Source organism: Hyperolius riggenbachi, chromosome 5, assembly GCF_040937935.1.
Source record: "Hyperolius riggenbachi isolate aHypRig1 chromosome 5, aHypRig1.pri, whole genome shotgun sequence".
NCBI classification, from domain to species: Eukaryota; Metazoa; Chordata; class Amphibia; order Anura; family Hyperoliidae; genus Hyperolius; species Hyperolius riggenbachi.
Window position 1 is genome coordinate 186,731,971 of NC_090650.1, and position 25,303 is coordinate 186,757,273.

At 47.1% G+C, this 25,303-nt stretch overlaps 1 protein-coding gene across 1 annotated transcript in view; it reads left to right on the forward strand.

Moving 5' to 3' along the window:
- The window catches only part of NR4A3 (nuclear receptor subfamily 4 group A member 3), a 231,670-nt gene that overhangs the window by 60,255 nt on the left and 146,112 nt on the right, over positions 1 to 25,303 (forward strand). The window contains exon 2 of the mRNA XM_068236490.1: positions 20,364 to 21,205. Within this exon, the coding sequence (XP_068092591.1) occupies positions 20,366 to 21,205 (840 nt within the window). The 5' untranslated portion in view covers positions 20,364 to 20,365. The remainder of the gene's footprint in view (positions 1 to 20,363; positions 21,206 to 25,303) is intronic.

The following is a 25,303-nucleotide window of genomic DNA, read 5'->3' on the forward strand; positions in this document are numbered from 1 at the left end:
GACATCCATGGCTATAATTACTAGGAATGCCCAGTGGTGTTGATCCAGGGATTTTATCTGATTGCCATCTGGAGTCAGGAAGGAATTTTTTCCCTTTTGGGGCTAATTGGACCATTGTAAGGGTTTATCCCCTTCCTCTGGATCAACCGGGATATGTGAGGGAGCAGGCTGGTGTTGTACTTTGTTTTCTGGTTGAACTCGATGAGTCGAGAAACTGAAATATGTCTGTGTCTTTTATAAATTAAATTAAAGAGCATACATATATTCTGGTGGTGAATTCACTTAAAGAAAAACTTTTTTTGACTAAACTGTCTAATGACCTCTAGTCTACTTTCTTTAAAAAAAAACTCCTCTTTTCCAAGTGGTAAATTCAAGTGATCTCTGGTCCCTTACTGATAGATCCAGCTAAGGGGGCGATACCCACCAGGAGGGAATCATCAGACTATTAAAAAATAGTTCCTTAGAATACATAAAATAAGAGAAGCAGAAGAGAAGATTCTTGTATTATTATGGGCAATGTGGACATTCAGGGATCAGATGATTATAAATCTATTATGTCTTAGTGTGGGCTAGCAACATTCTACTGATGCTCTAACCCTGAATCTTTTTCCCTTAAAGTCACTTTGCAAGGAAGCTGTAATATATTGGTTTCATGCTGTCATGTGAAGTCTTCTATTTGGGATTGATTGGGTGGACAAAGGGGTTTAGGGGGAGGGGGAGGGATAATAGCTCTCAAAATTTGGCTAGTGTTATGCTATATTTGCTAGTTGATTTAATTGAATTCTCCCGCTTTACGTAAGTGTTAATATTTAAAAAAAATGCATGCAATATAAAGTAATTAATACAAAACATAAGCCAGGTATACAGTAGTTACATAGTTAGTTTGGTAATCCATCCATAAAGTCAACCTATTATAATTATAATAATAATAATCATCATCCTATAAAATAAGGATCATCCTGCATCATCCTGTCCCTGTGTCTGTGTTTTTTGCTACTGCGCATGTGCGCAGCACGGACAGCTGTTGGGACAGGACGACGGGGCCAGGGAGCCGGACGGATGGGTGCGCACGCGACAGCCGGCTGCTCGCACGGGGGACAGGTGCGCGCATGTGCACTGACTGGCGGCACCGTGAAAAGACCTAGAGCTTGTTTATAAACGGGCTTAGGTCAACTAGTAATAATAATAATAATAATAATAATAATAAATAAATAAACATTATGTACCTTTCTGTCCTGCACCCTCAGTTAATCCAGGGGTAGGCAAAAAAAACCCTTACAATGCAATCAAGTGTAACTTCCCTAAACTGTTTGAAGTACAGTGTCTATCCCCCGCCCCAGCTCCCATGGAAAACTTTTGTTTGCTCATTGCTACTGCTAATTACAGCAGTCTTTAAAGGATACCCGAGGTGACATGTGAGATGATGTGATAGATGTGTATGTACAGTGCCTAGCACACTAATAACTATGCTTTGTTCCTTTTTTTTCTTTCTCTGCCTGAAAGAGTTAAACATCAGTTATGTAAGTGGCAGTTCCTGTCTGAGTCAGGACTGGGTGACCACAGTGTGACCCTCACTGATAAGAAATTACAACTATAACACACTTTCCTAGCAGAAAATGGCTTCTGAGAGCAGGAAAGCGATGAAAAGGGTCAATCGTTCATAGATTTTAGCTCTGCCACACTTCAATGAATATGTCATTGAGCAAAAACAATTAAACAGTAAAAACTTAAAAAGTAGATTTAAGTATAAAATAAAACTGTGGAATATCTTAAGTCATTTTTAGGAGAAGGAGGATAAATACAATTGTTTATTTCATTAGTTTATTTTTACCTCAGGTGTCCTTTAAACTATTGAGATGCTTTGGGGACAAAACAAAAAGCTTTTCTCTTTCAATGCAGTTCACATTAAAGAGACTCTGAAGCCAAGAAAAAAACAGGTTTTTACTTTTAAAACCTGCTTAACATAATTGCCCCACCTAAAACACTGCATCCCCATGGCTGAAAACTCTATAAATCACCCCAAATACCCGTGGCAAAAATCCACGACTTTACTGGTCGTGGATTTTGCTGCCCAGGGAGGCAGAGCTTTGAGCTGCAGCTCTGCCTCCATGCGCGTCAATCAGCGCTGATCGCCGCCTCTCCCACACCCCTCTCAGTGAAAGAAGACTGAGAGAGGCTGGGAGAGGTGGCGACCTGTGCTGATGGACAGTGTGGAGGCAGAGCTACAGCCCAAAGCTCTGCCTCTATGTGGAAGGAGCCCTGTGATGTGCACGGGTGAGTTTGGGGTGATTTATGGAGTTTTCAGCCGCGGGGATGCAGCGTTTTAGGAGGGGCAATTATGTTAAACAGGTTTTTAAAGTAAAAACCTGTTTTTTTCTAGGTTTCAGATTCTCTTTAAGGGGAAAAATATCCTTCCCGACTCCTGGTGGCAGTCAGATAAAAATGATTGTCCTCACATGAACCAGCATTCTCCTTCTCTATAGTTTCCTTACAGAATAATGGCTTCTTTTTTCAGGGTCCTTCGCATTATTTGTACACTAAATGCTCTTATGAACATCCTCCCATTAAACATTTAGCTGGCTGACAGATGAGTTGTATATCTGCAGTAGCGACACATATCAACGCATGTTATCTGAAAACGTATTTAACCTTGCAGTGCGTTTTCTGTTTGTTCTTCCAGCCTTCCTTTCCCTCCCCTATCTTTCCACTCCTTCCCTAACTTTGTCCCTTATCCTGCCCCCCCCCCCCCCTTCCCCCTTTCCTCTACCCTATTCCCTTCCTTCGCTTTCCTCCTTCCTGAGTTTTTTTGCCTTTCTACAAGCTCTACAGTGAAGTACTTTGATCATATGGTTGTAGTATAACTCAATACCTATGTATTCAATTTATTACCTTTGTATTTGGTTGGCAATCTTCGTTGTTCTATTAAAATCGATAAAATTCAATAGTGACTTAGTAATTATAGCCCTGGATGTCCTTCAATGCAAGGATACATCCAAGCTTCCTTTAAATGCAGATATAGAATATAGAAAATATTCCACATTTTACCAACTTTTTACCTTTATATGCAGAACATGTCCCCTAATCGTTTGTACAAGCCTAGGGGAAAAAGTTCATCTCCTAAGCTTTTGTATTGCCATCTGATGTATTCATACATGTTAACAAAGTCACCCCTTGCTGTCTTTTTTCCAAAATAAACTTTCCTAAATAAGCCCAGTTTGCCCAATCTTTCTTGGTAAGTGAGACTTTACATCCCTCTGATTAATTTAGTTGCCCTTCTTTGTACCTGTTCTAGTATGTCAATATCCTTCCTATATAGCAAAGAAATGAACAGCGCTACTTAAAAACAGATGAATGCTTACCTGCAAAAAAGTGCAGACCCCACTCATGGGATACAAATACACAATGAGCATACATACAACCTGTCTACCACTTGGAGGATGTTAGTTTCCACTAACAAGCTTGCATGCAATTTGTTAGGTACTTGTCCCTCCCACTGTCGAAGAAGTCTTTCCTCCATGGGAGGGGACCTAACACTAACTAAATCCTACCTATGCATATGCATAGCCTGGGCGCGCTACTAGTAAAATTAAGAATTGCGCAGAAAAAGTGGGATCAGCGCATCACCAGGCCGCCTCTGAATGGCCTCAGCTCAGAGATGCGCTGAGCCCCCCTAGAGACTACAAACGCACCTTGAACCCAAACAGAGGCTCTGCATATACACCAAAGAAAAACTAACAAGTGGGAGCAGCTGACCAGAATTAAATCAAACATAGCAAAGAAATGAACAGCGCTACTTAACCTGCTGAGCGGTCTGGACGAGCTCAGCTCGTCCAACACCGCCAGAGGCTGCCGCTCAGGCCCTGCTGGGCCGATTTCCACCAAATAAAAAGCAGCACACGCAGCCGGCACTTTGCCAGCCGCGTGTGCTGCCTGATCGCCGCTGCAGCGCGGCGATCCGCTGCGTGCAGCGGCGAAAGAGGGTTCCCCCCAGCCGCCCGAGCCCAGCGTAGCCGGAACAAACAGTTCCGGCCAGCGCTAAGGGCTGGATCGGAGGCGGCTGACGTCAGGACGTCGGCTGACGTCCATGACGTCACTCCGCTCGTCGCCATGGCGACGAGGGAAGCGAAACACGGGGGGCCGCTCATTGCGGCCTTCCGTGTTATTTCTTGCCGCCGGAGGCGATCGGAAGATCGCCTCCGGAGCGCCCTCTAGTGGGCTTTCATGCAGCCAACTTTCAGTTGGCTGCATGAAATAGTTTTTTTTTTATTTAAAAAAAACCCTCCCGCAGCCACCCTGGCGATTTAATCAGAACGCCAAGGTGGTTAAAAACAGATGAATGCTTACCTGCAAAAAAGTGCAGACCCCACTCATGGGATACAAATACACAATGAGCACACATACAACCTGTCTACCACTTGGAGGATGTTAGTTTCCACTAACAAGCTTGCATGCAATTTGTTAGGTACTTGTCCCTCCCACTGTCGAAGAAGTCTTTCCTCCATGGGAGGGGACCTAACACTAACTAAATCCTACCTATGCATATGCATAGCCTGGGCGCGCTACCAGTAAAATTAAGAATTGCGCAGAAAAAGTGGGATCAGCGCATACCCAGGCCGCCTCTGAATGGCCTCAGCTCAGAGATGCGCTGAGCCCCCCCAGAGACTACAAACGCACCTTGAACCCAATTCTGCGCAATTCTTAATTCTTCTTCTATATCTTCTTCCTTTTCTTCTTCTTCTATATCTTCTTCTACTCAAATCTTCTTCATCTTCTACTTCTTGTATCTTCTTCAATTATCTTCTTCTTCTTCTTCGTCTTCGTCTTCTTCTTCTACTTCTTCTTCGTCTTCTTCTATATCTTCTTCATCTTTTTCTTCTATATCTTCTTCTTCTTCTATATCTTCTTCTTCTTCTTCCTCTTCTTCTCAATCATTATATTATGTGTCTTGGTTTTCCTTTCTTTTGTAATATTTTTTTTACTTCATTTGTGGAAATATTTTATTTTAATAACAACACCATAGTTATATTTGTGTTGATGGCATAATAGGTAGTGGCACATTGCAAGCCACAGCGCCTTTTTCTGTGTACCCTGGCGGTGGTAAAACACAACTGAATACGTATAATTGGGTATCATCCTTTTTAAAGTGAAGGATCAAAAACACAAAGTCCTCTTAAGGGCAATCCACCTTGCCCATAAGACCTCAATAATTTTATAGAAAAGGACTTGGGTTCAAAAAACGAGGAAATACAGTGCAATTTTAGCAAAATCTTATAGAAAAACTTTATTGGTACAAAATATCAAAAAATTGTTTAAAAGGCTTCTTCAATTCCACATGATTTGTCTTCATATAATCAATAATCAACCATAGGACATGGATAATTGAAGCTGATTGGTAGGTATTATATTCTGGCTTGATGCAACTTTGAATAAATATTGTATTTTACAGGCGGCAACGACACATGTTCGTTTCGGGCTCTTTATATCATATGTATGCCCTTCATCAGGCCGTAATGCAAATTTCTGTATGGCACAGTCAATCAGCACAAAGGCCAGAAAACTACATATAGTGGCACAGGCATCCAGGCCTACCAGATGCACAAGGGAATTCTTCCAAGGCGTGAGAGGAAAAGAACGCTGCTAGAGTGGAAACCCTTCCAAAACACAGACATCAGCAGGAGGAGGAAGTAGTTGCAAGTTGTAGTGTGGTAGCTGGTAGGAGAGTGGGTGGCAGCAGAAAAAATAGTTCTTCTACTGTTCTCCCTGGCAGTGGTAGCAGCACACAGACAGCAGAAGCTCAATGCAGCTACAGGAGGAGTAGTAGTGTGTGTCAGGCAGTGTGATGTGACTGACATAATAGGCCCTGGTTTCGAGCGGTGGTACAAGGGCCGTAAATAAACAGCATGAGGTTCCAGACAGCGGTCGTGAAGCCCACATTATGTCCAATGCACAATTGGGACAGTACAGTTTTCAACCCGGACACCTCTAAATTAATTACAATTTGTTTGTTTTTTTAAATTGATGCAGCTATTTTTGAGCATAATAGCTGGTGGCGCATGGGCAGCAGCACCTTGTAATGTGTTCCGTGGCAGTGGAGACACAGACAGCAGGAGGAAATACAACAGCAGGCAGCCTGAGGAGGTTGAGTGTGTGGCAGACTGGCAGCAGGCAGGAGGGCAGGCAGCGAGACATAATAGGCCCTGGTTCCTAGCGGTGGTTCCAGGGCCGTAAATAAACACCATGAGGTTCCAGACAGCGGTCGTGAAGCCCACATTGTGTCCAATACACAATTGGGACAGCACAGTTTTCAACCTGGACACCTCTAAATTAATTACAATTTTTTTTCCCAAATTGATGCAGCTATTTTTGAGCGTAATAGCTGGTGGCGCATGGGCAGCAGCACCTTGTAATGTGTTCCCTGGCAGTGGAGACACAGACAGCAGGAGGAAATACAACAGCAGGCAGCGTGAGGAGGTTGAGTGTGTGGCAGACTGGCAGCAGGCAGGAGGGCAGGCAGCGAGACATAAAAGGCCCTGGGTCCTAGCGGTGGTTCCAGGGCCGTAAATTATCACCATGAGGTTCCAGGCAGTGGTCGTGAAGCCCACATTGTGTCCAATGCACAATTGGGACAGCACAGTTTTCAACCCGGACACCTCTAAATTAATTACAATTTTTTTTTTAAATTGATGCAGCTATTTTTGAGCGTAATAGCTGGTGGCGCATGGGCAGCAGCACCTTGTAATGTGTTCCCTGGCAGTGGAGACACAGACAGCAGGAGGAAATACAACAGCAGGCAGCATGAGGAGGTTGAGTGTGTGGCAGACTGGCAGCAGGCAGGAGGGCACGCAGCGAGACATAAAAGGCCCTGGGTCCTAGCGGTGGTTCCAGGGCTGTAAATAAACACCATGAGGTTCCAGACAGTGGTCGTGAAGCCCACATTGTGTCCAATACACAATTGGGACAGCACAGTTTTCAACCAGGACACCTCTAAAATAATTTAATTTTTTTTTTCCAAAATAAATAATGCAGGGCAGGCAGCTATTTTTGAGCGTAATAGCTGGTGGCGCATGGGCAGCAGCACCTTGTAATGTGTTCCCTGGCAGTGGAGACACAGACAGCAGGAAGAAATACAACAGCAGACAGCGTGAGGAGGTTGAGCGTGTGGCAGACTGGCAGCAGGCAGGAGGGCAGGCAGCGAGACATAATAGGCCCTGGTTCCTAGCGGTGGTTCCAGGGCCGTAAATAAACAGCATGAGGTTCCAGACAGCCATGTCTGGAACATGTCTGGAGGTTCCAGACAGTCGTGAAGCCCACATTGTGTCCAATGCAGAATTGGGACAGCACAGTTTTCAACCCGGACACCTCTAAATTAATTACAATTTTTTTTTATTTTTTAAATTGATGCAGCTATTTTTGAGCATAATAGCTGGTGGCGCATGGGCAACAGCACCTTGTAATGTGTTCCCTGGCAGTGGAGACACAGACAGCAGGAGGAAATACAACAGCAGGCGGTTGAGTGTGTGGCAGACTGGCAGCAGGCAGGAGGGCAGGCAGCGAGACATAAAAGGCCCTGGGTCCTAGCTGTGGTTCCAGGGCCGTAAATAAACACCATGAGGTTCCAGACAGCGGTGGTGAAGCCCACATTGGGCTTGATTCACAAATCGGTGCTAACTGTTAGCACGCCTGCGAAAACCCCCTTAGCACGTCTAAACGAGCTTTTAGCGCGCAAAACTTTATGCACGTAAAACTTAATGCGCGTAAAACATTACGCGCACACTGCACAGAACTCAGGGCGCTCCGCGCGAAGTGCCCATTAAAGCCTATGGGACTTAGCATGCGCATAGGACTTTGCGCACGCAAAACTTTGCGCACAAAACATTGTGCGCGATCTGATTGAGAAATCTGGTGCTAACCTACTTAGCACCCTGGTTAGCACGTCTAAAGACTTTAGACGTGCTGAGTAGGTTAGCACCTCTTTGTGAATCAAGCTCCTTGTGTCCAATACACAATTGGGACAGCACAGTTTTCAACCCGGACACCTCTAAAATAATTTAATTTTTTTTTCCCAAAACAAATAATGCAGGGCAGGCAGCTATTTTTGAGCGTAATAGCTGGTGGCGCATGGGCAGCAACACCTTGTAATGTGTTCCCTGGCAGTGGAGACACAGACAGCAGGAAGAAATACAGCAGCAGCAGGTGTAATGTGTGTGCGCCACTTCATGTCCCCCTCTCGCCGACAACAGGGGCCAGGAATTCGCCTTCCACCCAAGCCTGGTTCATTTTGAGAAACGTCAGTCTGTCCACAGACTTGTGAGACAGACGAGATCGCTTCTCAGTGACGACTCCACCAGCTGCACTGAAGCAACGCTCTGACAGTACGCTGGAAGGGGGGCAGGAGAGCACTTCCAGGGCGTACTGCGCAAGCTCGCTCCAGATCGGCAGGTGCTTGACCCAATACTCCATGGGATCAACAGGGGCCATGCTGTCAAGCCCGTTGAGGGACCCATGTAGTAAGCCACCATGCGGGTCAAGCGCTGCCTGTGACTGGAGAAGGAGGCTGCTGCAGGCACCTCCTCTCTAGTCCTTGGCAGCTCTACACTCATGTAGAGCTCGTTGGTCAGAGACAGCAGGTCTGTGGTGCGCGTGCGCTTGCTGCTGGTGGATGCAGGCACCTGCTGCTGCCTCTGCGCTGGCTGGGCAGTGGGGGTGAATGGCTGAGGGAAGGCTTCCTCCAAGCGCTCAACAAGGGACAGCTGAAAATCCCTCATTTGTTGCGCACGGTCTCCTCCTGCAGGCAGGAACTGGCTGAGCTTCCCCTTCAGACGTGGGTTCAGCATCATGCAGATCCAGATGTCCTCCCTCTGCTTCATCTGGATGACCCTTGGGTCCTTGCGCAGGCACCTCAGCATGTGCGCTGCCATTGGGAAGAGTCTGGCCACGTCTGTTGGCACATCATCGGCAGCCCCAGAGCCGACAGTGCTGTCCTCCTCTTCCTCTGCCTACTCCACCTCATCCTCTCTCCACCCCCACACCAGTCCAGCTGCGCTCTGCTGCTCCCCCTCATCAGCAGCAAGGTCAGGGACCTCCACCAACTACAAGCCCTCCTCCTCAGAGGTGGCCTGTGAAGCTGCCTGCAGCTCCTGCTGGTCCAAGGCTGCCGCTCCCTCTTCCAGCAATGCATACAGGGCCCTGTCCAGCACACACACCAAGGGGACCCACTCACGCACCATTGCATGGTCCCTGCTTACCATGTTGGTGGCCTGCAGGAAGGGTGCCAGGACTGAGCACACCTGCTGCATGTGCCCTCAGTGCTCCGTGGAGATGATGGACGGGAGGTTGGTGGTGGCACGCCCAGTTGCAGTGATGGAGGCAACTGTTGCTCGTGCAAGGTACTAGCTGACAGCCTGCCTCTGTTCAACCAGACGCTCCAACATCGCCAGGGTGGAGTTCCAGCGAGTTGGAACATCGATCATGAGCCGGTGCTGTGGCAGGTGCAGCTCCTTCTGCACCTCTTCCAGGCTTGCTACGGCTGCAGGCGAGTGCTGGAAATGACGCACAACCTTCCTTGCCGCCTCAAGGAGTCGGTCCATCCCCTGGTAGGTCCGCAGGAACTTTTGGACTACCAGGTTCAGGACATGCGCCAGGCAGGGGATGTGGGTCAGGTCTCCCCTGCTGATTGCAGCAACCAGGTTTGCCCCATTGTCGGACACCACCTCTCCGACTCTGAGGCCTCTGGGGGTCAGCCAATTCCTCTCCTGCTCTCGTCTCGGAGTTTGGCCAGGACATGGTTCGCCGTCAGTTTGGTCTTCCCCAGGCTGACCAATTACAGCAGCGCTTGGCAGTGGCGGGGCTTCACGCTGCTGCTGAGGCGGGGGGTTTGGGCTGGTGTGCCGGAGGATGGAAGCGGATCAGAGGAACCTGCTGCAATTCCGCTGGCCCTGCATGGTGGCACCACCCACTGCGTTGTTGGTGCTGCTGCTGCTCTGACAGTGCCTGATGCTGCTCCCCCCTCCTCACCCCCTTCCACCAAGCTGATCCAATGCGCGGTGAAGGACAGATAGCGGCCTGTCCCAAACCGGCTGCTCCACGAGTCCATGGTGACGTGGACCCGTTGACCCACCGCATGCTCCAGCCCTCTCCCGACATAGGCCATCACAGAGCGGTGAAGTGCAGGGATGGCCGTGCGTGCGAAATAATGTCGGCTGGGGATTGGCTAATCGGGGGCTGCACACATCAGGAGCGCACGCATGTCGCTCCCCTCCTGCACAAGGGAATAAGGCAGGAGTTGGGAGCACATGGCCCGTGCCAGCAAGCCGTCCAGCTGACGCACGCGACGGCTGCTGGGAGGCAGAACCCTGACCACCCCCTGGAAGGTGTCGCTGAGCAGGGTCTGGCGACGCCTTTTGCTGGCACGGGAATCAGTGGACGGAGCAGAGGAGGCCACTGAGGACTGGCTGCCAGAACAGGCCTCAGTGTCGGCGGCAGGAGTTGCAGAGGGAGGAGGAGCAGTGCGTTTCTGACGCACTCCTGCTGGTGCTGCTGGAGGAGGTGGCGGAGGGCGGGTGGCTGCTGCCGACGGCTTCGCAGTGGTGGCAGGTCTGCCACTGCCACTGCCAGCTTCCTTCAACTTCATGAACTCCTCATGCTCATGAAAGTGTTTCCCTGCCAGATGGTTCACCAGAGAGGTGGTGCCAAACGCAGAGGGCTCCTTCCCTCTGATGAGCTGCTGGCGGCACTGGTTGCAGGTGGCATACTTGCACTCCACATATGGCAGGGTGAAAAAATTCCAAATTGGGGAGGTGAAGTTGCCCCTTCGGCTGGTCTCCCTGTGGTGGTTGGGGGGGGGGGGGGTTCTTGGTGCGGCTGATGGTGGCACTGGCAGAACTCGTCTCCGGATCAGCACGCTGTGTGGCCTGCATACCACGCCCACTTGTGATCCTGTCCATGCCTGCGATGCTGATCCTTCTAGCAAGGCCCACAGATGCATCCTCATCCTCCTCCTCAGAGCTGATGACATCCCCACTCCCCGGACCTGGCACCCAGTCTCTGTCCTTCACCCTGTCATCATCATCCTCCCCCTCCGCAAACATGTCCTGCTGGGATCCCACAAACTCCCCTTCTGCATGCATGGGCGGATGGACAGTCACCACTTTCTGACTGTCCAAAGCATCATCCCCCAAAGTGCCCATGAGCATTCCTTCCTCCTCCAATTCTGCCGCAACAGCACTCCATAACCCCGCCGTGCTTGGGGATAAGAAGGTGCTGAGTGACAGGGTGCTGGTGTCGCCCGCTGGGGCTGGAGAACTGCACTCCTCCTCCTCCTCCCCAGGCAGTGCTGGTCGGCTGCTGCTGCTGCTCTTGCGAACAGGAGTTGTGGCGGGGGTGGAGGACTCGGTTCCAGAGCTAATGGTGGCCTGCTCATCCACCATCAGTTCCACCACAGAGTCTGCGTCCTTCTCCTCAATAGGACAGCTACGACCTGGCGGTGGGAGGAACATCTGCGCCACACGCTGCTGCTGCTGTGTCTCTTCAGCGTGACTCCCAGCTGTTGGGCGGCCAAGGCGTCCACGGCCAGTGGCTAATGGCGGAATAGCCACTGGTGCAGACGCAGAACTGCGCATGGTGGTGGTGGCGCGGCTGCCACGCCCACAACCTCCTCTCTAGGCAATGCCCTTGCTGCCCCTGCCCAAACCGCGGCTGCCAGTGCCAGACATCGTATTTTTTAATATTATACAAATGAAAAAAAAAACCTTATGTATGTAAAGGCGGGTGGGACAAGTGGGGTACTTTAATGGGGTGGGACTGGTGGTGATGGGTGTGTGAGGTGACGGACAGGTGTACTCTACAGCAGAGATCGGTGTAGCGCTAACGAGAGAGTGCGCAGTGCGCACACAAAGACCCTAGCTGACGCTGACTGACAGTGTCCCTATACACAGACTACAGTACAATTCAGCGAATACACAATATAAGTAATATAAACAATAGGACGGGTGTAGCACTAACGAGAGGGTGCGGACAGCGCAGACGTGCACTGCGCACACAAAGACCCTAGCTTACGCTGACTGACGGTGTCCCTATACACAGACTACAGTACAGTATAGTCAGCGAATACACAATAGAAGTAATATAAACAATAGGATGGGTGTAGCACTAACGAGAGGGTGTGGACAGCGCAAACATGCACTGCACACACAAAGACCCTAGCTGACGCTGACTGACGGTGTCCCTATACACAGACTACAGTACAGTATAGTCAGCGAATACACAATAGAAGTAATATAAACAATAGGACGGGTGTAGCACTAACGAGAGGGTGCGGACAGCGCAGACGTGCACTGCGCACACAAAGACCTTAGGTAACGCGGTGACGTGCGGTCCCTATACACAGACTAGACTACACTACAGTACTACTAACTAAACAATAGAAGAATCTAGCTAAATAATAGAACAGGTGTGACTAGATTACAGATAGCGGATACAGGACAGGTATAGCAGTAAAGCTGGGCCTTGCTAACTACAAAATAGTACAAATCTATCTAACACAGAAGTAGTAGTACAGTAGAGTAGGACAGGTGAGAGCACAGGTAACTAGAGACTAGAGCACAGAGCAGGGCAGGCTGCCTTGCCTAGGCACAGGGCCTAGCTGCTGGCTGCCTCCCTAGTCCCTAATCACACAAACTAAACTGCCTAAAATACAATCTATCTACAATACAAAGCAATACAGTTGAATATCAAGTGTTGGAGTGTAAAAACGCTTGGTTTAGAACAATATAAATGCACTGGAGCAATCTTTCAGTACAATCAGTCAGTAAGTCGCAAGCAGGACGAGTGAGGCAAGATGGCGTCCGCTATTTATAGAGGGGGGCTTGGCCAGGCTCCCCCTCTGTGATTGGCTGCAGTCAGAGGGCTGGGAACCCTCTGATTCGCTTGTGAGGACTCGAGGTGACGTCAGACGTGACGCTATCCGAGCTGGTGACGCTATCCGAGCTTGGATAGCTAGGATATCTCCGGATAGCTGCTTGCTATCTGAGTGCGCTCGGATAGCACAGCCCGGATAGCTAATACTATTTGAGCTCGGTATTCGAGCTCGAATAGTGAAAAAAGAGCTAGGATATCCGAGTATCTCGGATATCCTAGCTCAGATGAGCACCACTGATTTGTGCACATATTATTTTTGCTGAAGCTAACACCCTCCTTTGCTGTACCTGTTTTGAATGCCTGTACCTGTTTTGAATGCAAGTTGTGTAATTTGCCCGTTTTATGAGCTCTGCACATCTATGCAGGTAGTTAATTCTGAAACTCCAAGAGAAGAGACCAAGCACCGTCTTCAAACGTATTGCAAGCTCTTTATTTGTTTAAAGCATCAAAAGACATAAAAAAGGGCAAGTCTGTGCAACGTTTCGAGAGGAGCCTCCTCTCTTTCTCAAGCTGACAAGCCCTCTAAATACATACAACTTCAATCGGCTTTAAATATTGCTTGCTCCACTAGGGAGCCAATCAAAATGGTCTGGACGCCCTGTCGTCAATCATTCAGGCTAAGTTCCTACATGTAAACCCTCCCATCTGGTGGAGGGCCTGATGGGGAACTGCATCTATTTTTATGCTCCAATGATTTTAAAATGGCCGCTGGAGCACAGACCAATAAGGGCAGAGCATGTCCTGAATGAAAAAACATCATATAACTGCCGCAAGCGGAAATCCGCATTGAGAATCCGCATGTATGCATAAAAACGTACGCATAAAATAGAAGAGTAAATCGTCTAAGACATAAACGTTCCAATCCAATCGCCTATACCGATCACACATAAAACTTGCCTTTTCAGGCAAAAAAAGTGTACATGCTCCTAACTCTTAATGGGTTGAATAAAAACAATGCAGAATAGGAAAAATAATTTACGAAAAAAATAAAAACTTGCGCTCGGTGTCTGGCGGTCACTCAAAGCGGCGGCCAGACAACGAATGTCACAAAAAAAACCAAACAAAATAATAACATCTCGCCCTCCCAGACTGGCATCCGCCAAATGCGGCGGCCAGTCTGGGCTGGCGAGAACATAAAAATACCAATCCTATCCCGATTGGCATCCACATATGGCGGCCAGTCGGGAGAGAAATAGGTAAACAACAAAACAACCACAAAATATTTGAAGGCTCACCCGGACTGGTGGCCGCATACCAGCGGCGGCCAGTTCTGGATAGCCAACAAAATGAAAAATTTAAATATATATATATATATATATATATATATATATATATATATATATATATATATATATATATATATACCCCTCTCCCTCCCGACCGGCGCCCACCAATATGCGGCAGCCGGTCGGGGAGGATCAGGAAAAAATTAAACAAAACCGACCCAAGAAGAAGACTCCAGGCGTCCAGACCAAATTATTATCAACAAGACATCTATCTTTAAACACATGGATCCAACTCGCACTCCCGGTTGAGAGGCCCAGGACCAAGGGCATCCAGCTTCCTGATCCAAAATAGCTCCCGTCTCAATAATTGTTTGACCCTATCACCCCCCTCCGTGGCGGGGTTCAGAGTCAAACACTTAGACCCTCAACTGGCTGACATTATGGCGACAGGCAGAAAGGTAATTCTGGTGCAGCCTCTGTCTAGAAGCACTGCCAATGTCTCCTGCCATACAGACATACCATTGAATATGGTTGTTTAACTTGGTACCAACCAGTATTCCTAAGTTCTTCTCCACATCTCATATTCCCATCTGTAAGCACTTTATCTTATATGTTGCTCTATATTGGCACGTCCAAGCAAACATTTTATGCTCATAACCTGAAATTTATGCTGAGGCACTGTCAGGTTCTACCATTCTAGGGAACACACACATGTACATATAAACCAGTGATGGGACGACAAATCCGGCGAATCCACAAATCCCTTAAATATTTGGAATATTCGGGGTTTGTGGATTCAAATCCTGACGCCATTTACCGCTCGCCGAATCCGCCGAATCCCGATGCTGCGTCCCCGCGCATCCGCCGCTGCCCCTGCTTGCACTCTACCTCCTCCATCCCCCTGCACCTTCTCCGTTCGCGCCCCCACATAGTTAAGAAGTATCCGCTCACCTATACAGAGCGGAGTGCAGAGCGGCAGACCTCTTGCTGACTTCCTTGTTCCCCCTAGTGACCGGCTTTTAGTATTACGTCATCAGTAAAAGCCGGTCCAGCCACTAGGGGGAACAGGGAAGTAAACAAGAAGTCTGCCGCTCTGTGCTCCAGTGGAAGGTGAGCGGGAACTTATTTATGCAGGGGGGGGGCGAGCAGAGGAGGAGGCCGCGGTGGGTCAGAGGAGCACGGGGGGGGGGGGGGGGGGTTGGAGCACGGGGCACAGCACAGTGTATGTGAAGGCCCCTATACCCTGCTATCTATACTTAAGGCCCCTTTACCTACCTACCTACCTATACTGAAGGCCCCTTTACCTACCTACCTACCTATACTGAAGGCTCTATAGCCTGCTTCCTGTGCTGAAGGCCCCTATACCAACCTACGTATACTGAAGGCCCTATACCCTGTTACCTATACTGAAGACCCCTTTACCTACCTACCTATACTGAAGGTCCCTTTACCTACCTACCTATCTACACTGAAGGCCCTATACCCTGCTACCTATACTGAAGGCCCTATACCCTGTTTCCTATACTGAAGGCCCCTATACCAACCTACCTACCTACCTATAATGAAGGCCCTATACCCTGCTACCTATACTGAAGACCCCTTTACCTACCTACCTATACTGAAGGCCCCTTTACCTACCTACCTACCTACCTACCTACCTACACTGAAGGCCCTATACCCTGCTACCTATACTGAAGGCCCTATACCCTGTTTCCTATACTGAAGGCCCCTATACCAACCTACCTAACTATAATGAAGGCCCTATACCCTGCTACCTATACTGAAGACCCCTTTACCTACCTACCTATACTGAAGGCCCCTTTACCTACCTACCTACCTAACTACACTGAAGGCCCTATACCCTGCTACCTATACTGAAGGCCCCTATACCTACCCACCTACCTACACTGAAGGCCCTATACCCTGCTACCTATACTGAAGGCCCCTATACCTACCTACCTACCTACCTACCTACCTACCTATACTGAAGGCCCTATACCCTGCTACCTATACTGAAGGCCCCTATACCTACCTACCTATACTGAAGGCTGTATACCCTGCTACCTATACTGAAGACCCCTTTACCTACCTACCTATACTAAAGGCCCCTTTATCTACCTACCTACCTACCTATACTGAAGGCAATATACCCTGCTACGTATACTGAAAGCACATATACCTTGCTACCTATACTGAAGGCACACGTACCTTGCTACCTATACTGAAGGCCCCTATTCCTTGCTACCTATACTGAAAGCTACTTATATTGAAGGCACCTTTACCTAGCTACCTATACTGTGGGTACCTATGCCTGGGTACCTATACTGCAGGCAATTATACCACGGATCGCAACAATTCTTATGTGCAGGATTAGTTAGATTCGTGATTTGAAAGGTTTGAGATATTCAAGAACCTTTTTAGATTCGGATTCCGATTCGAAGAAATTGTGGATTCGTCCCATCCCTAATATAATCAGAATCAGAATCAGAATCATGTTTATTTCGCCAAGTACAGCAGTCTGTTGTACCCAGAATTGGTTTTGGCACAAGCAGGGTCGGTGATGGTATAATCACATAAAAGTGCATACAGTGGTTACAGTAGATAGGCAATAGTTACAGAGTATATACAGGTACATGCAGACACATACAGTAGATGCATACATATATACAGTGGTACATTGCATACATAGGCATAGACAGGAAGATACATATAAGGTGGGCCCAGGGGAAGGACCAGGGGGGTAATCCGCTGCCATCTAGGCACTCAAAACGCTTTTGTAGCGATATTTTGAATCAGATGCCCCACGGTCTGACCCAGGGAAAGAGATGGAGGAAAGATAGGGGAGAGGTGAAAAAAGTGAAGAAAGTCCCCTTGGATGCCGATGGAATCTGGCTGTTTAGTGTCCTGGTCCTGTCCTTACCCCCTTGGGTGCATGTAGCGGGTCCTGGCAGCAGTCAAAACAAGGAGCTGCTAGTTGGCTAAAGAGCAAAAGGGCCGGGTCCCAGGCAGCCTAGCAGGGACAGAGATGGCTCCCAGCCGAAGGCTCTTGGATGGTGTGCTGGCAGGCGAGGTGGCCTGGTGTGTAGTGGCAGCAGTGTGTGCAGGCAGCTGTGGCAGCGGTGTCGGAGCAGGCCCTGTACCTTTAATGGATGCGTCCTGGTTCCCTAGGCAGCGGCGGTGTGGAAGCCACGTGGGTCATCCAAGATCACGTCTCCAGGCTGCACGGTGTCCCAGTCACAGTGGTGGAGTGCTGGATCAGCGGCAGGAGGACCGTGTGTCTGCAGTGGTCCAGGCAGCGGTGGTGACGTGGGCAGCAGAGAGGAGATCGGAGTGGCCGGTGGTGAAGCGGGCAGCAGAGGGGAGATCAGGAATGGCCGGTGGTGAAGCCGCAGCAGCGTGGAACCCTCCCGCAGGCAGTGTGAGCGATGTCCCTGTGCAGCGGCGATGAAGTGGTGGATCAGCGCCGGCGGAGACCTGCTCATCGGAGCGCCCAGGCAGCGCGAGTGAGGAGACCCGGATGGTGGCGGCGAAGTGGCAGCGGTGGAGCGACACGGAGCGGCTGGGGCCGGCACCACGTGAGCCAACAGCTAAGCCGACCACGTGGTGAGCCGAAACCCCGCAAGTGTGCCCTGTCGCTGGAGTCCGGGGAGCCAGAGTGTCCCCCATCCTCCGTTGGTGTGGCGGAGCTGGAGGGAGACCACCCACGCAGTCATGGCCATGAGTCCAGGGGGGAAAGGTGGTAAAAAGATAGATTTAGCCGGAGCCCTGTGGCCGTGGCTACCAGTCAGGCGCCATCTTGGTTACTATAAAGAAGGACTGCTTATAAACAGTCTAAAACAGTGCCTCAGCATGAATCCCGGGTTATGAGAATGAATTGTTTGCTTGCTTGTTGACTTGTATAGGGGAAACCTCATTGCTGGTGAAAGTGTTTAGTACACAATGCTTTTGCATGCAATTCATTTTGGAAGCGAATGTCTCCTTTCTGCAACTACATCATTTTGCAACCTCGTTGTTTTTAATGCTACTAGTGTTCCAGCTTACTGTGAGTATCTTGAGTGCAGAGGGTTAACAATAGTTTGTATGTAAATTTACCACTCCCCTCGGCATTTGCTTTCTTTTTCCATTAAAATCGTGGTCTCTAAGCAGGATGAGCATAGCTCTTCCTTCTTTATATGTAATTTTAGGTCTAGATACATTAACGCCTGGAGTGACTCATCTTAAAACCTAACATATACTTAAAAGATGGGGAGTTTTCCTTCAGTCATATGAAATGAGAAAGCCGCTTGGGTTAGCATGAAAAATATTCTTATGTTATACAGGTCCTTCTCAAAAAATTAGCATATTGTGATAAAGTTCATTATTTTCTGTAATGTACTGATAAACATTAGACTTGCATATATTTTAGATTCATTACACACAACTGAAGTAGTTCAAGCCTTTTATTGTTTTAATATTGACGATTTTGGCATACAGCTTATGAAAACCCAAAATTCCTATCTCAAAAAATTAGCATATTTCATCCAACCAATAAAATAAGTGTTTTTAAAACAAAAAAGTCAACCTTCAAATAATTATGTTCAGTTATGCACTCAATACTTGGTCGGGAATCCTTTTGCAGAAATGACTGCTTCAATGCGGCATGGCATGGAGGCAATCAGCCTGTGGCACTGCTCAGGTGTTATGGAGGCCCAGGATGCTTCGATAGCGGCATTAAGCTCATCCAGAGTGTTGGGTCTTGCGTCTCTCAACTTCCTCTTCACAATATCCCACAGATTCTCTATGGGGTCAGGAGAGTTGGCAGGCCAATTTAGCACAGTAATACCATGGTCAGTAAACCATTTACCAGTGGTTTTGGCACTGTGAGCAGGTGCCAGGTCGTGCTGAAAAATGAAATCTTCATCTCCATAAAGCTTTTCAGCAGATGGAAGCATGAAGTGCTCCAAAATCTCCTGATAGCTAGCTGCATTGACCCTGCCCTCGATAAAACACAGTGGACCAACACCAGCAGCTGACATGGCACCCCAGACCATCACTGACTGTGGGTACTTGACACTGGACTTCAGGCATTTTGGCATTTCCCTCTCCCCAGTCTTCCTCCAGACTCTGGCACCTTGATTTCCGAATGACATGCAAAAGTTGCTTTCATCCGAAAAAAGTACTTTGGAACACTGAGCAACAGTCCAGTGCTGCTTCTCTGTAGCCCAGGTCAGGCGCTTCTGCCACTGTTTCTGGTTCAAAGTTGGCTTGACCTGGGGAATGCAGCACCTGTAGCCCATTTCCTGCACACGCCTGTACATGGTGGCTCTGGATGTTTCTACTCCAGACTCAGTCTTCTGCTTCTGCAGGTCCCCCAAGGTCTGGAATCGGTCCTTCTCCACAATCTTCCTTAGGGTCCCATCACCTCTTCTCGTTGTGCAGCGTTTTCTGCCACACTTTTTCCTTCCTACAGACTTCCCACTGAGGTGCCTTGATACAGCACTCTGGGAACAGCCTATTCGTTCAGAAATTTATTTCTGTGTTTTACCCTCTTGCTTGAGGGTGTCAATGATGGCCTTCTGGACAGCAGTCAGGTCGGCAGTCTTACCCATGATTGCGGTTTTGAGTAATGAACCAGGCTGGGAGTTTTTTAAAAGCCTCAGGAATCTTTTTCAGGTGTTTAGAGTTAATTAGTTGATTCAGATGATTAGGTTAATAGCTCGTTTAGACAACCTTTTCATGATATGCTAATTTTTTGAGATAGGAATTTTGGGTTTTCATGAGCTGTATGCCAAAATCATCAATATTAAAACAATAAAAGGCTTGAACTACTTCAGTCAGTGTTCTCCCCATAATTTTTTTCCAGCCGGGTGGCATGAAAAAGTAGCCGGGTGGGGCGAGATGAGAGAATGCAGGGCCTGTGCTTCTGCGCTCAACTCTGCTTACAGCATAGGTGGAGGTGAGCTGATAACAGCCGGGTGCTCACCAAAACTAGCCTGGTGGAGCACCCTGCTAAAAGAGCCTGGGGAGAACACTGGTGTGTAATGAATCTAAAATATATGAAAGTCTAATGTTTATCAGTACATTACAGAAAATAATGAACTTTATCACAATATGCTAATTTTTTGAGAAGGACCTGTATAAAAAGGTCATATGGATTTGGCTTACTTCTGTTAGCTTTATCATGAAGTAGATAAATAAGAACTTATGAATACTTTTTTTGTGTTTATTGTATCTTCTGTACAGACATGCCCTGTATACAATATAATACAGTACCTCCTGACTCTGCCTACATTACTCAGCCTTGTGGACACCCCTCCAATATTAGTACTCAAATCATGAATTCTTCTAGTTCAAAATATAATATGGAATTGACCAGCACAGAGATTACTGCTTCAGCCACTGCATCTTTGCCAAGTTTTAGTACTTTTGTTGAAGGATATTCAGGAAGCCACGAACTTAAACCATCTTGCTTGTTTCAAATACAAACATCGAAACAGAAGTCGCTTATAAAAATGGACAAACCCCAAGAAGCCTTTTTTCAGACTTCAGCTTCTCATCAATTAGGCGATATTACTCCAAGCACTTCAATGTATTTTAAACCATCTCCACCATCTACACCAACTACGCCAATATATTCAATTCAAAAGTCACCACGTTGGGAAGATACTCAGGCCTTGCCAAGTACTCTTTCATCTATGACTCCAGGTACTTTGATGGAAACCTCACATAGAACTTTTTCTCCATGTTTTCCAGTTTTATGCTTTAGGAATTCTCCTCCACATAACTCACAGTTTAACCCCCAAGCTTGCTGTGAATCTACCCATAACATACAAACAGGCATTCAGAGAGACTCAGCACAGCTAGTGGACTCCTTGTCATTTAATCTGTCCATGGCCAAGATGTCAGATTTAGTATTTTCCCCACTCACTGGCCAAGCTCTTAGCCTGGTGGGTGAGACCAATGCTCTATCACCACCCATCAGAAACTCATCAACTGGGGAAGGATCCTGTGCAGTATGTGGAGATAATGCAGCCTGTCAACACTATGGTGTTAGGACATGTGAGGGTTGTAAAGGCTTCTTCAAGGTAAGATAATCAAATATATATATATCATGTTACTGTATATGCTGTATTTCAGGAGTACTGATCCGATGCCTGTATCAATAAACAGTTGTGTAATTATGTTTTCTGAACATCTATTCTCAGTAAAACTACAATTAAAGTAATTATTGTCACAATATTTATAAGGACTTGATGAATCTATTTGATACTGAACATAGACTAGGTATATAATTATTGCTAATGAGAATTTCACATCAGATCCAAACAGCAGATACTACAGTTTTATGTAAAAAATTATCCCAGCTGATATTGTAACTCTTTCTTCATTCACCCCTTGGACAGGGACTAGTATAATAGATACATAGACATAGATCAGAAGAGGGTTTTAAAGTACCAAATGGGCACAGTAAAAACAAGTATTGCTGCTCTTAGGAAATATTAAACTCATTATTTTTTTATACAGTATCTCTGGAGCTTTTAACAGCAATTGTGTTTTTACCTTACCTTACTAATGTCTTGTTGATTTTAAATAAATCAATGTGATTCGTTATTGGACTGTTTGGGTGGTCTTGCACAGCGCTCCACGATTGGATAGGTACTTTATCACACCTTATTGATCTTCACACCGTCTGTGTCTTGTTGATTTTGATGATGGGAATTTTTCATTTAGAACATTTAGTTCACTTGTCTTTCTTGTGATTAGTTGTGACTACTTTTTTATCTTCTGGAATACTATTTATGCAACAGTACCCGGGTTTTGCGTTAAAAAACTGTCCATAATAAATTAATTAATTAATTTGCTTGTGTGTATAAATTTTCTTGTTTATGAAGTTATTTATAATTTGTTGATGTATGCATTTATTGAGTGTTATCTTTGTAGTGTGCTGTAAATTAACTCATATAGGGCACACAAATTACAAAGTTGAGACAAACAAGCAGGAAAACATGACAAAGAAGAGGACACTGTACAAGCACTATTAAGCTATGTACACACAATATATTTTTTAATTAGTTTTGGGAATGGGAAACAGAGCGGTTGTACTGGGACACTATCTTCCTTAACTTTTTGGGGTGAGCATCTAGTTATCTTGCATTAGCAGCAATTTTACTTAATTATTTTTTACTTGAATTTCAGCATGGTACAGCACTTTATTGATTTGTTTACATATACCTGAGGTTTCTGGATAATGAATTATTCTTGTATGTTATATTAGTTGTCCCTGGCTATCCTGCATTATACATATATTATTTATTATTATATTTTTGTTTGTAAATCTCTACCCCACTGTTTTTAACAGTTTTAATTAGCTTTAACACACGGGACCTGTAACGATTGTGGAATTATCTCCGTGATCAGCGCACAAGACGTGCGCTGACACTGCGGAAATCCTCCACAAGCGTATAATTTGAGGGAACCCAGCAAAAGGTGCAATGCACCTGTAGAGGGAAATTCCTGTCGGCAGGTGGAGCTGTGGAGTGCAGAGGAACAGCTCCTCTGCCCTGCCACAGACGCAAGACAGGAATTGCACAAAGGGAAGAAACGCAGGGCAAGATAGCCCTGAAAGAGAGAGATCAAAGCGACAGAGGGTATGTGTGTTAACCAATCTAGTCGCCACCCTGCGACGATGAACACACAACCAGGAAGATAAAGTGAGAAGGCAATCGCCGGAGATGGCGGTTGCTAACAGCGACACAAGACCGAATAAGCACAGATGAGGAATGTATGTATGTCCACCAATCTAGCCGCCAACCTGCGACGGCGGACACACAACAAAGGAAACCGAGTGAGAACGCAATCGCCTGAGAAGCGATTGCGAATGAGATTGAGCAAAGGGACAGATTGTATGTGTGTGCACCAAACTAGTCGCTAACCCGCGACGGTGCATACACAACAGCAGATATGAAGTAGGAACGCAATCGCGAGAGAGGCGATTGCCGGAGGTGACACAAGGCTACAGCAAGGCAGAGCACGAGAGTAGCAAAGGCACAGAAAATCATACAATGAGAAGATAAGGAAAACAACAAACGCTAACTAAACGCGAACACCGCACTCATTCGCAACAGTGCACGTGTTTATGCGCGGTCTCCGCGTGTTAAGCACAACAGAGACAAGCACGCCTAACTAACCACCGACAGACAAACATGAAACAGAGGACGTGAGCGCTTGCTTAACGGTTACCTCACCGAGCCTCCAGCAAGCGTTCGTAGCGGACAAGACAGATACATGAAAACAGGAATAAGTGAGAGAGACGGATCCACAGCACTAGCGCAAGGCGAGTGCGATCCAGGCAAGACAGATTAGATGAGATAGCTGGTAGCAACCGCTGCTCTATACTCCAAGAACAAGGTCAGAACGACTTCCTGTCGACCACTGCTGGGACAGAACAATCGCAACAGACAAACAAAACAGATATGCAATCCTAACTGCACTAGGGAATCTGCCTAGTGCAGTCCCAGGAATTACTCTAAGCTAATCTTTAAACAATGAGCAAGGCTGACTGTTAAGCTTGGAGGTGTAATCTCCACAGTCAGCATACAACACATAAGCTGACGTGAAGGAGGTACACACACCAGCACAAGGGATCAGGATATCCCCAGTTTAGTGGAGGAGAGGACTGACTCCAATAGGAGATTGTGGTGCACAGAGCCGGTGCAGATCCGAACAGCCACAAACAACACTTTCGTAATAACGTCTCAGCGCAAAGTAGCGCTGAGCGCATAAACCAAGACTGAGGAGATCAGAACAAGTAGACAGAATGAACGCTTGCTAGCTAGCGGCTACTTAGCGACAGCAAGCGTCCAAAACCAGACAGACTGGAATGAGGCAGCCAATGCGTTGCGGCGATGGCGTGCCTCACAAAGACAGGACAGGATAGTCAGAAAATAGCAGGATCAAGATAGATGAACGTAACACAGATAAATATACAATAAGTATGATTTCCTAGCGTATTACAATTACAGCTATCAATGAAACTATTCGTAACGTCTGACTAACATATGTATATATCGGCAATGAACCGATATATGACATAAGCAGGAACTCTGACTAAGACTGGAGTAATACAGGGAACAGGACTCAGAAGGATTCGCTATCTCTTCGCAGAGATGAACGCAATCCACAAACAGGACCAGGAACAGGATAACTAGCTCAGCGTGCTGGAACGCTGACTAACGGAACACAGGATATAAACAGTTTGTGTACGTATATATCAGCGACACTGATGTATCAACGTAACACGAATTCAAGGAAAATAACAAAATGCGCAAGTATGCGTATATATTGGCGATGAACCAATATATGATACAAGACAAGCAAGTAACAACTTCTAGAACAAGAGCAGAACTAGGAGGACTCGCTGACCCCTCCGCAGGAGTCAGCGCAGTTCACACGGAACAGGAACGAGGTGGGGCACGAGCAGAGTAACAGATAGAATCTGAGACTATGGTAGCCCATGAGACATTGCAGGAAGCAGTTCTTTATACTGAGGTCATCCAATGGGAGCAGACCTGCAGATTCCCACACAAGTGAATGGTAATTAATCACAGGCTGATAGCAGGAAAAGGCAGACAATGATATGCAGCCTGCAGGAAAGGGACTGCCCCTCCACTGCAGCAGACAATGTTTGTTTACACAAGAGCATGTTAAACTGTCATTAATTTCAGAGTGACTGCAGATGGAATCAGCAACTAGTTTAAGTGCAAACCAAACTATGCAAGAAAATGCATGTAATGACATCAGAACTGCTTGGGTTACAATACCACTGCAGCCAGCAGTAAACGCTGCAGACATGATCATAACATTACCCCCCCCCCCTTAAAAGCGGATACCAGACGCTTTTCGAAACTGAAATTCCCAACAAAACAATCTGACTGATAATTCATGATGACCGGGACAGCCCGGCAAGACCAAATTCCAGAATCAGTCCCCACAAGACTGGACCCATCAGAACCAGAACCTATAGAACCATGCCCGTCAGCACCACAAGCCTCAGTGTGACACCCATCAGAACCACGACTTCCAGAGAAAAGCCCCCAGAAACTCTCTGAGCGATACCCACCGCCTTCCCGGGACTGTCCAAAAACGCCAAAGCCTTTGCAATGCCCACCGGAACTGTCCCCACC